The sequence below is a fragment of the Melanostigma gelatinosum genome (assembly GCF_949748355.1).
Source record: "Melanostigma gelatinosum genome assembly, chromosome: 5".
NCBI classification, from domain to species: Eukaryota; Metazoa; Chordata; class Actinopteri; order Perciformes; family Zoarcidae; genus Melanostigma; species Melanostigma gelatinosum.
Window position 1 is genome coordinate 9,374,303 of NC_136638.1, and position 17,072 is coordinate 9,391,374.

At 42.5% G+C, this 17,072-nt stretch overlaps 2 protein-coding genes across 3 annotated transcripts; both read right to left on the minus strand.

Annotated features, from left to right (window-relative positions):
• Nucleotides 1–931: 931 nt before the first annotated feature.
• On the minus strand, nt 932–4,783 carry fnta (farnesyltransferase, CAAX box, subunit alpha). 2 transcript variants are annotated; one of them, XM_079269056.1, is made up of 9 exons: nt 4,640–4,783; nt 4,037–4,116; nt 3,777–3,891; nt 3,394–3,498; nt 3,019–3,145; nt 2,652–2,800; nt 2,414–2,476; nt 2,045–2,237; nt 932–1,815 (listed from the first exon to the last, which is right to left on the minus strand). In XM_079269056.1, exons 1-9 carry the CDS (start codon nt 4,765–4,767, stop codon nt 1,678–1,680), a joined length of 1,098 nt encoding a protein of 365 aa, XP_079125182.1. In that variant the 5' UTR covers nt 4,768–4,783; the 3' UTR covers nt 932–1,677. The 2 variants fall into 2 exon arrangements, with proteins under 2 accessions (XP_079125182.1, XP_079125181.1); XM_079269055.1 differs by having other exon boundaries at nt 4,037–4,122.
• Nucleotides 4,784–7,351: 2,568 nt separating this feature from the next.
• On the minus strand, nt 7,352–16,229 carry aup1 (AUP1 lipid droplet regulating VLDL assembly factor). Its single transcript, XM_079268365.1, has 12 exons — nt 15,948–16,229; nt 14,497–14,634; nt 13,788–13,938; nt 12,951–13,138; nt 12,144–12,216; nt 11,489–11,562; nt 10,006–10,072; nt 9,682–9,784; nt 9,437–9,574; nt 9,190–9,329; nt 8,854–8,942; nt 7,352–7,864 (listed from the first exon to the last, which is right to left on the minus strand). The coding sequence occupies exons 1-12, from the start codon at nt 15,986–15,988 to the stop codon at nt 7,819–7,821; spliced, it is 1,248 nt and encodes a 415-aa protein (XP_079124491.1). The 5' UTR covers nt 15,989–16,229; the 3' UTR covers nt 7,352–7,818.
• Between the last annotated feature and the right edge of the window lie 843 nt (nt 16,230–17,072).

A 17,072-nucleotide genomic window follows, 5' to 3' on the forward strand; every position in this document is an offset into this window, starting at 1 on the left:
TTGTCTTCTGCGCCTGTATTTAATCACTTCCCATAGCCTGCAGATTGCAAGGGAACCTGGGTGATTTGTTTGGTCTTGTGCCGGCTTTAATTACTATTTTAATTACAAAGTGTCTGGGACTCTCTTTGTTTTTCGATCTGGGTTTACCCACCGGGGAGCCCTGTCCTCCAAACGTTGCTTGAAGTGATGCAGCAGCTGATCTGTTTTCTTTAATAAGTTGAAACAGTGAGGCCAGCATTCTTATTCTCTCAGCAGCCTGCTGTGTGTGTGTGTGTGTGTCATGTTGCCTGATTTGTTATTTCAGTGTAAGTAGCTCCTTCACACTCATTTATCTCGAGAGACAAACTACAACATTTTAGTTAAAGGACCCGTTTATTAGACTGAACTCATCCTCTCATTTGCCTTTTGGCCTCGTAACATCAGCGTCATGACATCACTGCTGCTGACGTGATCTTGCCAATCAGCGTCCTCCCCGCTGAGGAGGAAAAGCAGAGAAAAGCACGCCGTCCTCTAGTACCCAGTATGAAGAGAAGCTGTAATTACACACTGCTGGCAAACCCACTGCTTGGTTAGAAACTGCAGGGACGGATTGTGTAGTGTCAGCAGAAGTAGAAACAGCTGCATCTAGTGGAGTAAACCCACTTCCTAGCTCCAAGGGAGTCCAGGACACGAGTGTCAATGCGTGTGCTTTATGCGCACAAGCATTTCAGTTTTCTCCTGGCAGCGCAGCCCAGAGGACCAAACGGAACAAACTCGGCCCAACAGCAAGAAAGTGGCTCACTCAGAGCAACTGATGTAGATCCAGGAGAACGCTGTGATGTTGTGCGACTCATTGATCGGAATGCATGCATACCACTGCAGTTCATCTGTCATCTGCTTTGTTATTGCCGATAATAAAGCAGCCACTTTACAAACCACTCTTAGTATTACAAGCAAGTTTTATTTGTATGCTTCAGGATGCTTTCTGCTGCCTTCCATTACACATTAACGATGCATATTCCATAACCACCAAACAGGTCCCGTGAGCAGTGGTTTTACATGCACACTATGCTCCGCTTGAAGTCGTATTTTGACTTCAGTCCCCAAATGAGTTTCCATTCAAAACTGTTATTTGGAAAACGTAAGAGTTATCACAAAACCACCGAATATAATCAACCGGAATACGATAACATGTCGGAAAACTATTCATATGGATCGTCTTTCTCGAAGCAGAAACACAAGCTGTGTACCTACCATCAATCAGACATTGCATTGACTTAAGTGTGCTTGAAAAAAAAACCAGGGGGTTCATCAGTACGGGGCCTGCTGTCAAACACAGATTTATAAGTTCAGAATAAAACAAAATAATCTAAAAGGTGACGGTAAACTCGTTAAATGATTTCTAAAACCAACCACAGTTTAATTATGTAGTTATTTAGTCCGACTTCTTCTTGAAGAAAAAGGTGAGAGATAATTGACACATAATCCACTATGAAGTAAAATGTCTGTTTAACGTCACCGAAACCTTTTTCCTGAAGCGATCTCATGTTAGTGGTCATTTTAAGAAACTCCCTCAGCAAAATACAGAACAGCATTTTTCAGTTTTATCAAACTGCATGGGATATGGGGGGGGGGGGGCTGCTGACAGTACTGAGGAAGCAGGATCGGAGTGGGAAGTGTTGTGAGCCTCCTGCTGGTCTAACTCAGCTCCTGCTGCCCGGATGGTTCATCCGAGGGCTCAGAGGGGCCACAGCATTTGTTCTTTAAAGAACGTCCCAAAAACAGCCAGTACTCCTTACGGATAGTGTCCTTCTCCTGAGCCAACAGTTGGCAAATCTACAAGGAGGGAGGGAAGGGGGGGGGGGGGGGGGGCACAAGAAGGGTCAGAAAACACAAATAGTGGCACAATATGTAGTTCATTTAAGATAATCCTGATCTCTCACAGATGTATTGGTGAGAAACACATTTCGCACCAACAACCATTAAAACACATCCTTAACTATCAGTCATTATCAAAGTCGTAACTATTCCTGAGGTTGCACTTTCCTTTAACAACAGCGCTTACTTCTAGAGCCTTTCTTAACGGTTCCTTTCGGTCCCCTTCCGACATATTTTCTTTTTTGTTGCTGTTCTCCAAGACGTCCTCGTAGCAATCAAACAGAAATGCCAGAAGATAAGATGAACAGTGAGTCTCCTTCAGCTCAAGGATCCTCTCCAGCAGGCCTGGCGGAGATGACAGACCTTGGTCTTGCAGCATCCTTGAGAAAAAAAAAAAAAAAAGAGGTGATACTGAGTCTCCTCGTGCTTTTTTTCCTTCCGTCATACATTGGCGATGGCACACAGGCAGACTGAACCTTATGAACAAATGCAAACATTTTTGCTCCTTGAAGACTTACTGGGATTAGAAATACTTATTTGATCTGTGACATCTTACCCTTTCAAATAGTTCCATGCACTCTCATTGTGGGGAGCCTTCTTGATTTGGATCAGACAATACCTTACACAGAGGAGAGGAGCATCAGTCTAACGCGTGCTACAGAAAACTTAATGTTGCACAGACTGAAGCAGGAACAATGCCTGGATTATAAAAAGAAACTTGTTATTTGTACAGCTTGTTCATCGGACATCTCATTTGTGTCTAAATCGTTTAGACTTTTAGGAACAGTACTCACTGAATCTCTCTCTCCACTATGGCTGGATCAGAGAAGCCTGTAGTGTGAGAAATTACAAAATGCCTCTGGTTCCATGCAGAGTTATTCCTCACATCTTCTTCCAGAAGACTCTCCACAAACTCCAGCTCGTTGTCCCACAGTTTGTACTCCTGCAGACCGAATAAGACAAATGTTGGCAACGTGCCCGTTTATGTAATCATGCATGACACAAACACTGACCACGGAGGGACTCAAGACGACGCATCAACTAACAACCAAATTCAATGAGTAAAGGATTGGTTCTGGCAGAGTGGCTCACTGTGGGCACACAACCGGATCTCAGCTCTAATTTTTGAAGCCAAACTCTGCTGAGAGCTCAAACACCTACCTGGATGACCCACTGTCTGTGCTGCCAGGCGTGGTAGTTCTTTGCATCTTGGCTGAGAATGTCCGCAATGAACTCCAATTCCTCCGCGGGGTCATTCAACCACTCTACCACCATACGTCTGTGATGCCTGGGAGGAGAGTTTAGAAAGTCTTGTTGTCCAATGCTTTCATTAAACCTAATCATTTGTAAAAAAAAAATAATAAAAAAAAGCCTGGCTTCACTCCCTGCCTGCAAATCCTGTCTTCAAAAAAAACTAACTTTCAATCAAATAATTAAATAAATGACCCTGATAGTGAATAGCTTCTTAAGCAATACCACAGCATTTAACAACTGCTACACAAACATGTTCCCTGAAATGAATTTGCCAGCACTCACCAGACTTGATAGTTTTTGGGTTGCTCCTCGATGATGGCAGTGATGTACCTCATCTCCTCCCTCAGGTCCTTTGATAGCGCCTGCAGCAATACTCGCCTGTAGTGCCTGCACATACCCAAAAGAAGTGTCATCAAACAGATGAACTGAAAAGGTAAACAACAAGTGTAAATACTTGTGAGAGTGGGACCTCTTTGCTCATTAAGGGACAGCTCTATCCAAACAGAACTTCAGATCCAAAGAGAAAATGTGGTACTGAGGAGGTGCAGCTTTTATACCCCCCAAGAAAATATCTCTATTGTGTTTGTTTCCCCGCGATGGGGAAATGAGACACTACTACACAGTAAACATGAGTTTTCCATATTCCAAACATGCACCATGCTCACCACACTGTGTAATTAGCAGCATTTAGCTCAATGGCATCTGCTGTCAAGGCGAAAGCCCGATCGCTTCTTTCATCATTCTTCAGGAGTGCACGGAAATAGTCGTACACATCTGAGACTGTTGGAAGAAATATATGTAAACGTTAAATGTATGTTATACACGTATGTTGGAAATAGCCACAAAGTTCTGATTACAACTACTATTGACTCGATGCTTTCACATCTATGGTGTCCTATGCCACGAATGATCCCATCAATCTTACACTTTTCAGAGTAGGCGATCTTCACTACAGGATTTGGTCCATCGTCCTGAGCAACAGGCTCCAGATCAGCCCACTCCTTTCTGTCTCTGCAACAAACAACACGGGGGTTGATTTCCTGGCTGCTTATCTCAGATTTCGTCAGAAGGTAACAGTTAGCATATGACGATAGCACTTCTTACACTGAGTACTTTGTTATACAAATACAATACAAATGTAAATTCATAGTGAAAAGACAATATATCGATATCGTTGCTGGGGCAGTTTATTTGTGCCTTTGTCAGTTTCTTGAATTCTTCTATTTGGCACAACAGACCGACGTGAAGTTACAGAAACAACTCACGTTAACAGTTAACTCAGCACAACACTGCTCCAGTAAATAGCTAATTGATTTGTGTTTGCAGTTGAATCCAATGACACTCCTGGTAATGTTATACTAGCAAATATTAACGAAACGTACTGACAGAACTGACGTTAAACTAGAAGTTATCAAACATTATCGTGTCATTTATTACACACTAAAACTAATGGAAGACGTGTTTGCCGTTAGAGCAGCTAGCAAGCTAGCCACTCGAACATTTATGAAAAATGATCACCAAACGTTACCTGAAAAATATATATCGAGTCGGGTCAAGAAAGTAATCATCCTCGCTGTGGTCCTCAGACTCTATATCAAACTCCTTGTCTTCTTTCACTTCTAAAGACTCATTTGAAATTTCCTCGACACCTGACATTGCTAATTTGGTAACTTAATCGGTAGTAGCCGAGGAAGGAGGAAAACGTAACATCCGGTGTAGCGGAAAGCTGCCTTTACGTACTGTGGGAAATATGAGGCTCGTTGGAGATGAATTGCGCCTCACCTGGAAATGGACGAGATCAGGCGGAAGCAACAACAGAAGAACTTCTTCTTCTTCTTGAAGTTTATTGGCGGTTGGCATGATGGAGTGTGGATCAGGATGTCTCCTCACATTAAAATTCAAAAAGAAAAGAAACAAAACAAAACAACGGGCTCATATTTTCTTAATACTATCAATCTGAGATATTGAAATAATACTTAACACTCACTTTTTGAGTTATTTTGCAGAATATCCACTATATCCAACCGTACCTTCATCTTGCCGAGGTCTCCAATCAGCTGCCCTCTTTCCTGCTCATATTTCTGACATTGCACAATAACATGTTCTATTGTTTCCTCTTGCCCACAATAGTCGCATTTTCCTGTTTCGTGTTTACCTACCTTCCTCCTGCACATCTCATTTCTCCCACTTTCCTCTGAACTCGGTAAAACCATCGTCCTTTCCTGTCTTCTTCACATTGCTTCTGCCACCTTTCCTTCAACCTCTTTAATGATACTTTTAGTTTCTGATTTACTGAAGCTGACTGTAACATTAGTGCAGCTCTTTTTTGTGGCCTCTTCTGCAGCTTTATCTGCCATCTCATTTCCTATGACCCCAACATGTGCTGGTACCCATAGGAATATGACTGTCAGACCCATCATTTGAATTCTGTATAATCTTTGTTGTATTTCAATAAGGATGTCTGGTCTACTGTCTGAATGGCTGTTCTGTAAGCTGGCTAATGACGAACTTGAATCTGAACGAATGCATTTCCCCTGTGTACACTGATACTGCCTCAGTGATCATTTTACCTATTTTAATATAAAATTCTGGAAAAATAAATGCCACTCCTACCTTGTTCCCTAAATTCTTTGATGAATCTGTGAAAACCTACAGATATAACTGTGGTTGAGGAAGAACTTTGGTCAAGTCGGAGAGTTTACAGCAGCAATATTTACATCCTGTAAGATTTTATTGCACAACATGAGACTTGGCTAATCTCAAACGAGCCTATGGCAACATTCCTTTCTTCTTTTGTTTTAACAACAGATGACTCCCGTTATTATTTATTTTCATAGAACCGAAGTCCACAGCTCATTGTCTCAAAGCAGTCGTTTTTTGTTTTGTTTTAACGATAAGAAGAGCTGAGTGACTGTGGGTGACCTGGGTGCATTCTTTACCTCTCAGGGACCGAGTAACAGGGGATGAGGAGTCAGCCACTGGTAGGGGTGCAGGGGATGAGGAGGGGGGCGACTCCATTACTGACAGGCAGCTTTGATTGTCTCTGCCTCCTGGTCTGGGAGGGCGGAAGCCTCTGGTCATTTTGTGAAATATGCTGGAGAGGACGTAGCAGTTACGTCTGGAATGGAAACATGGAACTTTCTACATCCACTGTCACTCTTTCCATCAGGGCCCTTGGGTGCTTTGGAAGACTCTGCCACCTCTTCCCCCAATGGCAGCTGTGAGTCCACATCCTGCTCCAGCTGCTGTTTCCACTCTGCATGCCCCAGCTTATAAACTCCTCCAACTGCAGCACACACTCCCTCCCGAGCCTCGCTCTCCGCTCACAGTAGTGGCAGCCATCTGCGGCACACGGGCTGGCGAGAGCAGGTGTCTGCATTGGTGTGGCCCGCCCCAGCCCCGTGCTCCATGTTGAAGTTGAAAGCGTTGTGCTTCTCTAACCGCCTGGCAACCTGCCCATCTGGCTCCTTGACCGTTATGAGCCACTGAAGGGTAGAGTGGTCAGTCCTCACAGTGAAGGGCGAGCCAACGAGGGAGCAATTAAAGTGCCTGATTGACAGCACCACTGCCAAGAGCTCCCTGCGGATGACGTAGTAGCTAAGCCTTGTTGAAGGCCTCTGGCCCCCCTCAGGTCCCACCTGGGGAAGTACTGCTCTCACCCCCACACCGCTAGCATATGTGTCAAGGAGGAACAGCAAGGTGGGGTCAGCTGGAGCAAGCACTGGCGCCCCACTCGGGGCTCTCCAAAGGCTTCTGAACATCGTCTGGCATTGCATAGTCCACACAGAGTCTCTGTGCTTCTGTAGCAGCTGAAAGAGGGGTGCAGCAGTGCAGGGGAAACCCCGTACAAGCCCACTGTAGTAAGAAGCTCTTCAGCTGATACTTTTTGGTGGGGGTGGGCTATAGTCTGAGACTGCCTGCACCTTTGCCACACAACGGCATAACTCGACATTCACCCCATCCTAGTGTCATGTAGACCTGCGCTGTTTTGGCAGCAACCGAAACAAGTAGATTATATCGATATAACATATCCCGACTGGAATAAACATTGGACGATAATATAGTTAAGTTGGTTCTTACACATTTGGCGTCTGTAATGTGGAGATTTTGATCTGTGTTGCATAAACTATTGTATTTGAAGTCTTGTACACTATTGTGTTATGTGTAATTTGAATAAATATGAGATTCAGTTTCCATTTTTGTTTTTCTGTTGTATTTATAGCGGTAAAACTATTAATACATTCATATGACATCACTGTAGGATACATATTGTAATTGTTTAGTCGGGTTAACATTTTACTTTTAATACATCTCCAACAGTCCTAACGTCCTGAAGAGGGAAATCTATAGATGAAGAATCCACTCAACTGAAACATCGGTGACAAATTTGTTACGGCCAAGCTGAACTTTATTTTCATCAACGACTCTGGACATTATAAAAATAAATAGATGATTCAGTCAGTGGATCGTAATACAAATTGTTATCAAAATGATGTATCAGCCAGAATGAAGAATTAAACATGCATAATCACCATTCCATCGACATGTACATGTTCGGAATACTCCCCTCTTATCTGCAATTAACTAAATCTGTTTTGCAACAGAACCAGTTGACGGTATAGAAAATCACCAGTCGAATTAGACCGCTATGCAGGTAGAGTAAGCTTCTCTCGGATGTTTTCAGTGATAGCTTGACCCAAAGTGTGTTCAGTGACTGTCTTCTTCATCCAGTCCGTGTTTTTCAATGTAGCGTCTAGAAGAGGAAAAACAGATAATAGTCACCTTTTACTTTGCCTCATAAGAGTTGTTTAATCCGTCAATAATTTAACACACGCACGCACGCACGCACGCACGCACGCACGCACACCATTTTTCTAACCGCTTTAATCAATGTGGTCCTGTCGGGTCCTCCTGTCGGGTCTTTCTGGACCAAATATAAATGAATGCCGTGCCTTATGGTCAAACTCTACGGTAGAGTTTAGCCAAATCTTAAAGGACGTTTTTTTAGCTGAAATATAAAATACATCCAAATTATGTTTGTCCTAGAGTTACGTTCGTCCAATATTTGAACATGAATACTGTGAGCAGCAATGAAGCACCAACACTGAGGCCCACTGGGAATATATATTTCAATGATCTTAACTTTTCCAAACAGTTCTCTCAGGGTGGTGAGAGAACCTAAACAGTTAAGTTGAGGGCCACAAAAACCAAAACAACGAGCTGAAAGATGCTAAAACGCTCTTTTGAGCTGAGGAGAGCTGCAGAGCTAACTGAGGACTCTCTGAGGGTTTGTCACTATGATTGACCCCCTTCAATGATTTTCTGCTTCATTGCTGTTTCAGAGAGTCTGTTGGGTCTCATTTAGTGAAGACAGGAGTATTTTTACATAAGATTTCTGTCTCCAGCAGCTTCGACGCTGCTCAGAATCAGAACTGAGCGACAGACATGACCCTAGAAATGAATATTGCACAACTGCACGATGTTGTGCATAATGAAGCAGCTTTGGCTTTTCTCTGAGGTGTCTTATTAACGTGACCTGAGCGGACATGAAGTACTTTCAGTGAATCCAGAAATATTTGATTGAAACAATAGTCGAGGGATTATTGTAAGATTTCATTCCACCATGTAAGGCTGGCCGGTTTGCCAGATCTGCTGCAATAGTGACAAAAATGATGCTCTTCTAGCAAATAATACACCAATCTGTTGTATGACTGAACATTGCCAATGGCAGAAAAACCTCACCTTCTTGCAAAATTATAGAGCGCTTCTTTTCTCTCTTGCAGAGACAAATGTCTGTCAACTGGTGACCTCCCAAAAGATTTGGCAGCAGGCTGTGGATGAAAATGGAATTATTATTTCACTGAAGAAGAAACAACGAGTTCAGTGGATTTCATTTGAGGACAAATCAATCGATCTTGCAAAAGATGAAGTAGCTGAAATAAAAGATCCAGTATTAAGTGTTTCTATGCAACTTCCCTAGTACTATTGTAGTGAATATGAACTTCATACTTTTACATATGAATAAAATGGATCCTAAATGATAAATTGCTGAGTTAGCAGCGTGGGGAGTTGTCGAACCGTTATGGTGGGAGCCGGACCAGAGGAATAGGAGCTGTTCATAGAAGATCCAAAAGTCGACGTTCCAGTTGCTTCCATCGGACTTTCCTCCTTGTTCTCCAGCAGATTGGTTATGGTGGTGTCAACACAGTTGGTTTTTGCTGTACACAATCAAGAGACAACCATAAAGACCTGGCAATTCAAACCATCTTCAAGTTTTTGAAGGATCTGTTAACGAGAATGACTTGCACTGAAATAGTGGCTCTACCTAAGTCCTTGGCGATGACATTCAGCGGGACATGAGGCAGCACGTCCTTCACCTGTTGGGCCATCTTAGCAATCCTGTGGTCATCGGTGCCCAAACTCTGGACCATGAAACCGAGGCCAATGGAGCCAGGTCTGACACCTGGGGCAAAGGGAAAGACCAGCTGTCACCAGACACCAAAACCCCCAAAACAACCAGCCGGATCCGTAGAGAATCCGGTGTTCTGTGCGGTTACGTAATTGACTTACTTGTGGATGTTTGTGGTACGATGTGCCTTTTACGTTTGATGTGCTCGGCTTTATCGGCTTTAGTGATCTTGGTGGAGACCAAGCCAAGTTCACCCGCCAACAGCTGAAATTAAGACACACACATAAGACACACCTTTAGCATACACCTGCAGCACAAAGGCAAGAAAGCGATATTTGGTGAGACAAAACCTACGGGCTATTAGGGAACTATTTGCTGGGGTCAGGAAATTGGATACATTTCCTAAAATTGTATAACTTATTTGTTCTTGCTGTTACGAATCGAACCCTTTACGAATCCACTCGACTGGCAAACGGTGCTTTTACCTCCTGGACCTTGTTGGCGAACTCCTGCATGGACTCGCCATCTTGTCTGGATACTGGTGGGAGCCAACTGGGATGGAAATGAAAAAACAAACTAGAGTTACTGCCTTTGCATCCATGTCTGCCCAAAATGTTTTGTGAGGTCACAGCAGTGGCGGGCCATGCATTTTATACCTGGGCCTTCACTGCTGTCCTGCAGCTGAAATACCACCGTATAACCACATGATGGCACCACAGTTATCAGTTTCTAAGGCTGTAACTACGTACGTATTAAATGTACGTAACGTTCGGTACGAGACTTGCAATACGTTTGAATAGTACTAGAGCATCTGGAAAATGCAGAAGCTTATATTCAGGAGAATATAATGTTTTCTGCGCTCATGGAGGACAGTGGTTCTCAGCTGGTCTGGCTGTGGGATCCACCGTCATTCCTTAATGACAAGTCGCGGCCAAAAGAGATCGTCTTATGATTTTACATTCACAACTTGAGCATTGTACGTACTGCTCTGCAGTGTCTTTCCTCGTCTCAGTTCCCTGTGTCATTGTGTGTGTTACATCTCACTCAGTCAGAATGCTCATATTTGATTGGCTGAGCTGCATCACGTGATGCGATTCACTCCCCGACTAAGCCTCTGCCGTTACGTTTCACGATAGTCACGTGCTCGCCCACTGACCAATCACAGCACACTCTGCACAGCTGCACATGGACACTGATCTGCACGTAATGCTGACGTAGCTGTAGGCCGGCTAGCAGGCGCTGACACGTCAAAGAATACGCCCAACATGTCAAACTAAAGATCTGATTGGTTGAACACTATGACAATCAACAATATCGTCCCCATTCACTTCAAGTGCACTTGGGAGTCTGCAGGCCGCGGGCCTCTGTTCTTACCTAGAGACACAGAGGTGAGATCTGATTGGATAAAAGCTCTACTTAAAACAAGCTGCACTGGAAGCAGAGCAACTGAGGAAGACAGTAGCTGTGCAATGAGAAAATAAGATAATGGGGAAAATATTTTTATAAATTATAATACATGTAGTGTATTTATGAAAAATTATTAAATTATAAAATAGATATAGCTTTGTGATTCTGTTTAGGCCAGCAGAGAAGGCCTTGTAGGCTCTGACAGCCCACCACTGGGTCACAGTGACATTTGACCACCAAATTTTGAATCGGTTTCTCTTCGAGTCCAAGTGACCGTTTGTGCCAAATTTGAAGAGCTGTCGCGGAGGCATAGAACGCAACATGAAGTAAAAAAATAATTATGCCGACAGAAATGTTCAAAATCTATTTAAAAACTGAATTCGGAACTCCGAGCACTAAACAATTACTCACAAAAGTAATTTAGTTTTACAAAACAACCTCAGTTACATGGGACATAAACTAAACTATTGGATTGTCAACGATCATTCAGCTGCACAATATCAGGATTCCACTTTGAAAAAGAAATTGCTGATAGAAAAATTGATACAAATTATTTAGTACCTTACATGATACACTGTACATGGAACAAAGAATGTCCATAAGAGCTCCATTAGCCAGCTTGACTCCGGGGTGCTCTGTGGACAGACAAAGTACAGCCCGATCAATCACACCGGTATATTACAGCGTAGTACGACATGCCCTACGTTTAAACGATGCACGCAGTCACCGGGAGAACATGGTAAACGTCCCGGTGACCCAAACAATCCTGCAACTATTGCAAATGATCTTCACTGGTTGTTAAAGCCCAACTGTTGCCACGGCTGCACACAGCAACGCACGCTAAAATGTTCTCGGTACCGAGATGGCTGGATTCGATTTAAGCAGCCTACACTAACCAGCTCGCTGTTACTTCCAGAAAAGTGCACTCATTTTGCAATGATTTTCTACAGCTGGGATTGGTGTATACGAATGCATTATTTTACCCCATTGATTTCCTTCCTTCCTCTGTAATGTTTCAGGCATGTTAACATGGTTTATACGTCATTACCAACCACATTAAGACATCTCTTACACTCAGATATTCTAGACAGCATTCAAGACTCAAACAGAGAATGCTGTAAATACACAAAAAAACATTGCTGTTAAAGGCATCCCTCTCATTCTGGTATCTTATCCCTAAACTCTGTGTTGAAAATGCAAGTTCATAGGACATTACCAAAGCAATCAATGGTCTGGTCACCCGTAAGGCCACAGGTTGGATGGAATCAGTCAGTGAGAAAGGCCAGGAACTGAGAGGGAAAACATAGATTTAGTACGGTATGTTAGTTTAGGCTGAATGCTGTGAACATGAGCAGAATTTCTAGTCACATTGATAATCATGAAGGGAAACAGACAGTTAACTGTTGGTGTGTCTTGTACTTGGCACAAAGGATTTTAATCAGATTTAGTGATTTAAGTTTGTAGAGAAAACTAAGTAAACTGAAGCATTACAATATGATTTTTAATGCTATTATGAAGTGCTCCTCCCAGTTGTATTGGGGTTCAGTGCATCTCTGAAGATATAGTACGCTTGATTCTGAGCTGCTCAAATGAAAGCCAGAAATGAACCGATTCTGCAGCTGTTTTTACTTCTTTACACTGATCTGCCCATCGAACTCTAGAGGGAAATGTGTGAAAGGAAACAACCGCCAAAGTAATTAATCTCTATCTCTAAGTGCCACGGAAGAGGGATGATAATTTAAATCACTTTCTACATCCAAAGTCATGAGTATGAGGCCAAAACACTGTCTCCGTTTGCAAATACTGATAGATCCCAGTTACTGCTTCACTGTTGTGCTGTAGGACAACTACAAACAGCCATAAACAAGCGAGCTGAAGTAGAGTTCGTTGGGAAAATGTTACATTTTCTCTATTAGCATTGCATCAACCAATTCCCACTCACGAATATTTAACGGTGTCTTCCTTGGTGACATGAATCAAACACTGAGTAGATGGATCCTGCAACAGAAATGTTAGCTCGAACCTGAACTTCAGCAGGCCGGCACGGCCGTTTGTGGTGTCCTCTTCAGGGAACAGAAGCAAAGGAGGGGTGCCTTCAGTGGAGCAGTACCTCTGAAGAGACTCTCCGATTGCTTCTTGGCCAGATGCTGAATGGATTTCCATGAAGCCTCTGGCCCAACACACAAAGCCTGTGGAGCCCTCCAACTGGGGCTAAGGAGCAGAAAGAGAAAGCTCACCTTACACTGCAATTACTGTGTTTAACAGGGAAATACCATTCGTTGCACCGGTTGAACAAAAAAAAAAGTCAACGATGAGATAGAAAGATGGCCGGGTCACTATGCGTGTAAGACGTTCACATGCTTCACGGACCAGTGGGAACACTGTCTCCTCGGTTTCATCTGCAGCCATTGACTTTCACATACACAACATCATGGACTTTCACAGTGCTTCAAATGTAACAGACATGTAGATGATCTAAAGAAGTTTGTACCGTTCACAACTGTTAGAATTTGAAGGATGCCGCAGTCCCATGTTTGTATACATTATAATATCCAATATATGCTGCAAACAAATGTACGGTGGATTTAACAGAAAAACAATAAAAGGTTTGTGGCTGCACCAGTTATTAACACAAATAGAAGCACAAAAACTACAGACATTAGCACAGTCACTTCACAGGGCTAATCTAAGACTACCACCAGTGTGATATACAGCTTTGATGTAAACACTGCAGCTTTCAGCATACGCGTTGAAACAAAGTGGTACAGGAGACACGTCGCATTCTTACGAACGAGGTGGCTAAAATGTTTTAAACATCCTGCGTAACGCGGTTTTGCACATTTAAAAGGCAAACACTCACAGTCTGGCAGGGGGTCAGAAGGTTGATGATGTTGTGGTCGAACTCCGTCACGTGGTTGCATATGTACAGCTTGGTGTTCCTGTCTCTAGAGCGAGGGTTGTTCTGTCTCACATGCATCCCCAGGACTGAGCACATGACCCGGACAATAAATCTAAGAGAACGGCAAAACGAAGGTGGATGTAATCTTACAGTCACAAAACAAAACACCATGCAAGGTTCATCACTGCTCCTACGGCAACATCCAGATCATTTACACGTGTTGTTTACTTATACGTCACGATTCTTCAATTCTACAGTCATCAACTTTAATTAAACATGGAAATAACTCATCTAGAAGAAGTTATTGTGCAACAGACACATACCATATCAAATGTATTGAGCAGCCACTAGCCCTAACAGTATTTTATGGGGTGTCTGTGTTTAATGCAGTCATTACTCAGAGCTGTGAGAGGCAGCCATGCAGCAATTATTCTTAATGAACTGCACAGTATGCAATATATAGCACATGTTCACAGCATTAACTGTCCCTGTTTTTCCTTTAAATTTCTACGACTTGTACCTCAATTATTATTATTACACAATTTTACATTACTTAGAATATGCGTATTATTAATGACACACGTGTTTACTACAACAGCTACTACTAGTCACAACTACAAGTAGAGAGTGAAATATGTTCTGAGAAAATGTTATACTTTAAAATACTTGCCTTCGAACAAAACTCTCTGGAAGCGCACAGCTGACCAAGAACACGTGAACACCGAGAAAGATCCGTATCAACATCAAACAGATGCCAACTGGAGAGTAAATCAGCAACAGCAGGAGAAGGACTGCATCTTTGGGAACCCTGCACATAGAAAACAACAAAATCTGTTTCATAAAAACGTGTTTAAACGCAGTGGACGACATCTGAAAAGGGTGAAACGTAACTGCTGGTGAGATCTTGACAGACTATCTGAATCTCACTGACAGGAACGTAAAGAATGAACAAACTTTAATAGGAAGCAAACACACACAAATGTGTGGATTTATTTCAGTGCTTTATGTACGTACTAGCACGAAACCATTATAAACACCCACACCAAGGTTAACTTCAAAATATCACGATAGTATCACGCAATAACAGAAACTAGTGTTGCCCCTTTGTGTTGAATATAGTTCTGTTGAGAAACTGCAGCGCAGTTAAACATCTGTTTCCACTGACACAAGTCTGCGGGTAAACTACCATTACTACTCGAACAAGTGCAGTTTAACGGGACATTTTAATTTTGAGCATTTCTCTCTTTAATAGTTTGTTAAATATTCACTGCTGAATAATAAGCATCGCCTGGCTGCTTCACTGTTGCATTCATGAGAGTTTCTGCTCCGCATTAAACCAAAGTCCGAGAGTTTCATTCTCCACGAGCTTATTACACGTGTCAAACGTTACGTGATTGTCCTGTCGGTTGAGTGCCGGAGAACATCTGCGATCATGCCCGACATTAACATGGTCCTACTCTGGCCTGACATCCGACACCAAAATCGGCGCTGCTGCATTTTCAGGCCTTCTGTCCCACCTGTGAAATATTGCCCGTTTATTTTAACGTTAGGCCGATGCGACTTTTAACTTTCATATCTGAGAGGACGTTAATGGCAAATGTGTTCACTCCACTTCTGTGTATGTGGAGTAAACACGTTAATCGTACAATACTAACGTTAGCTGTGGCAATGTGCCCGTTTATAAGAAGTTGTGTCTTTTACAAAATTCACTGTCAGTTATCCGAAGAGAGCAACGTTACGTTAATGTTCAGATGTTAAGATCAACGACCACGTAGGGATAATCGAGCTAACGTAGCTAGTTAGCGCATGTAATGCTACAACTGATGGCAGTTGGAGGTGTACACAGAAATTAGCGTTGCACAATGTAGCATAACAAACGATAGCTATCAATTGTAACGTCACCGCCTACCAGCTAGGTTAGCCAGCTAACGTTAGCTGCATGTTTATGAAAGGTTTGGTATCCCTTCGTTTGGAAGCCTACAGTGATAGCTAGCACACGGTACACGTCATCGATAGCATTTTACTGTAACATATCATGAACAAACAAGATAACAAATGTTGCTAATTAGCGTTAGCTGAAAGTTAACGCCAGCATTAGCTAGCTGCCGTTAGCCGACTTACCGACGAAAGTCAAACATGTCTTCAATACCCCGATTCTCCATGTCTGCCAGTCAGACCTTTGCTCGGAGGCTACTGCTAAGAATACAACCTGATCCCTAAATATAAATTTGTCATACCGTTCACGACAACAACTTTGTCGCATGGGTATAACGTGACAACTAACGATGATTGTTCCCACGTGAACCTGACTTTAACGTAACGCCAAATGGTTTCAGCAAGTTTAAAATGTTAGCTTAGCAATTGTCCAAAGGTGCTTGTGCCCGCGGTGCTAGCAGCGCTAGCCCCTGTGCGCCAGCAGCAACAAACAACCACACTTCCGGACAGAATCCTCCAGAATAAAAGTGCTATGTCCATAAATGTGACCTGACTTAAAAGTTTAGCTGCGTTTTGGACAGAAATGCAATTTAATACTCATAACATTTACGTTATTCGTATGCTATCATATAATCTATAGCTGTGAAAAAAACAACTGCAGATCCTCAAAGCCAGCCTAGTTTAAATGTGTTTCGTTGGGTCATTTCCTCCCAATATTTAATTCCACTTTCAGGAAAAGCGTCTAAAATTGACAGTACTTTGTCTCCCTCTAGTGTCTGAATTTGAATATTACTTGTCAATGGCTGTAATTACAGGCATTATGTTTAGAGGAAAATTTGATGTAACAATATTTTTAGATGTATATGCTAATCAAGAATAATAGTAAGTATTTTAAATTCGTCAAGCGATATTCTAAATTCCAAAAGTATTTGGTATTTGGAGAATGGGGAAATTAATTACAACTGAATCTGCCCCAATACTAGAGCAACACTTTGTGTCTTCTACTTTACTTATCACCTTAACACTAGATTAACGTTTGGTAACTTGATCTTTACTTGATCTCATTCCCATCCCATAAATATATATACCCCCCAGTCTTTAATGAGTCACAGGGTTTATTGATTTACTACGTGACTGACAATGAAAGGTATATCGTGTAGAATATATCCATTGTTTTTCTGAACCAATGCTGTTTATACTCATACTATTTGACAGACCTCAGCACACGAATGTTAAATGTCACAGGTACATGTTACTCTCATTTAACGTCTTCTCGAGCTATGACAAGACGCTGCACGCGCATATGTCAGT

What these genes read in the sequence shown, in the direction of transcription:
- aup1 (XM_079268365.1), bottom strand. Translation starts at nt 15,988, where the DNA reads ATGGAGAATCGGGGTATTGAAGACATGTTTGACTTTCGTCG. An exon ending in TTCTGACCCCCTGCCAGACT is followed by an intron (nt 13,139 to 13,787) that starts GTGAGTGTTTGC and finishes TCTGCTCCTTAG; the next exon opens with CCCCAGTTGGAGGGCTCCAC. An exon ending in CGTACCACAAACATCCACAA is followed by an intron (nt 9,575 to 9,681) that starts GTAAGTCAATTA and finishes CCTTTGCCCCAG; the next exon opens with GTGTCAGACCTGGCTCCATT.
- fnta (XM_079269055.1), bottom strand. Translation starts at nt 4,767, where the DNA reads ATGTCAGGTGTCGAGGAAATTTCAAATGAGTCTTTAGAAGTGAAAGAA. An exon ending in ACTCGATATATATTTTTCAG is followed by an intron (nt 4,123 to 4,639) that starts GTAACGTTTGGT and finishes TGTTTGTTGCAG; the next exon opens with AGACAGAAAGGAGTGGGCTG. An exon ending in ATAGTGGAGAGAGAGATTCA is followed by an intron (nt 2,477 to 2,651) that starts GTGAGTACTGTT and finishes CCTCTGTGTAAG; the next exon opens with GTATTGTCTGATCCAAATCA.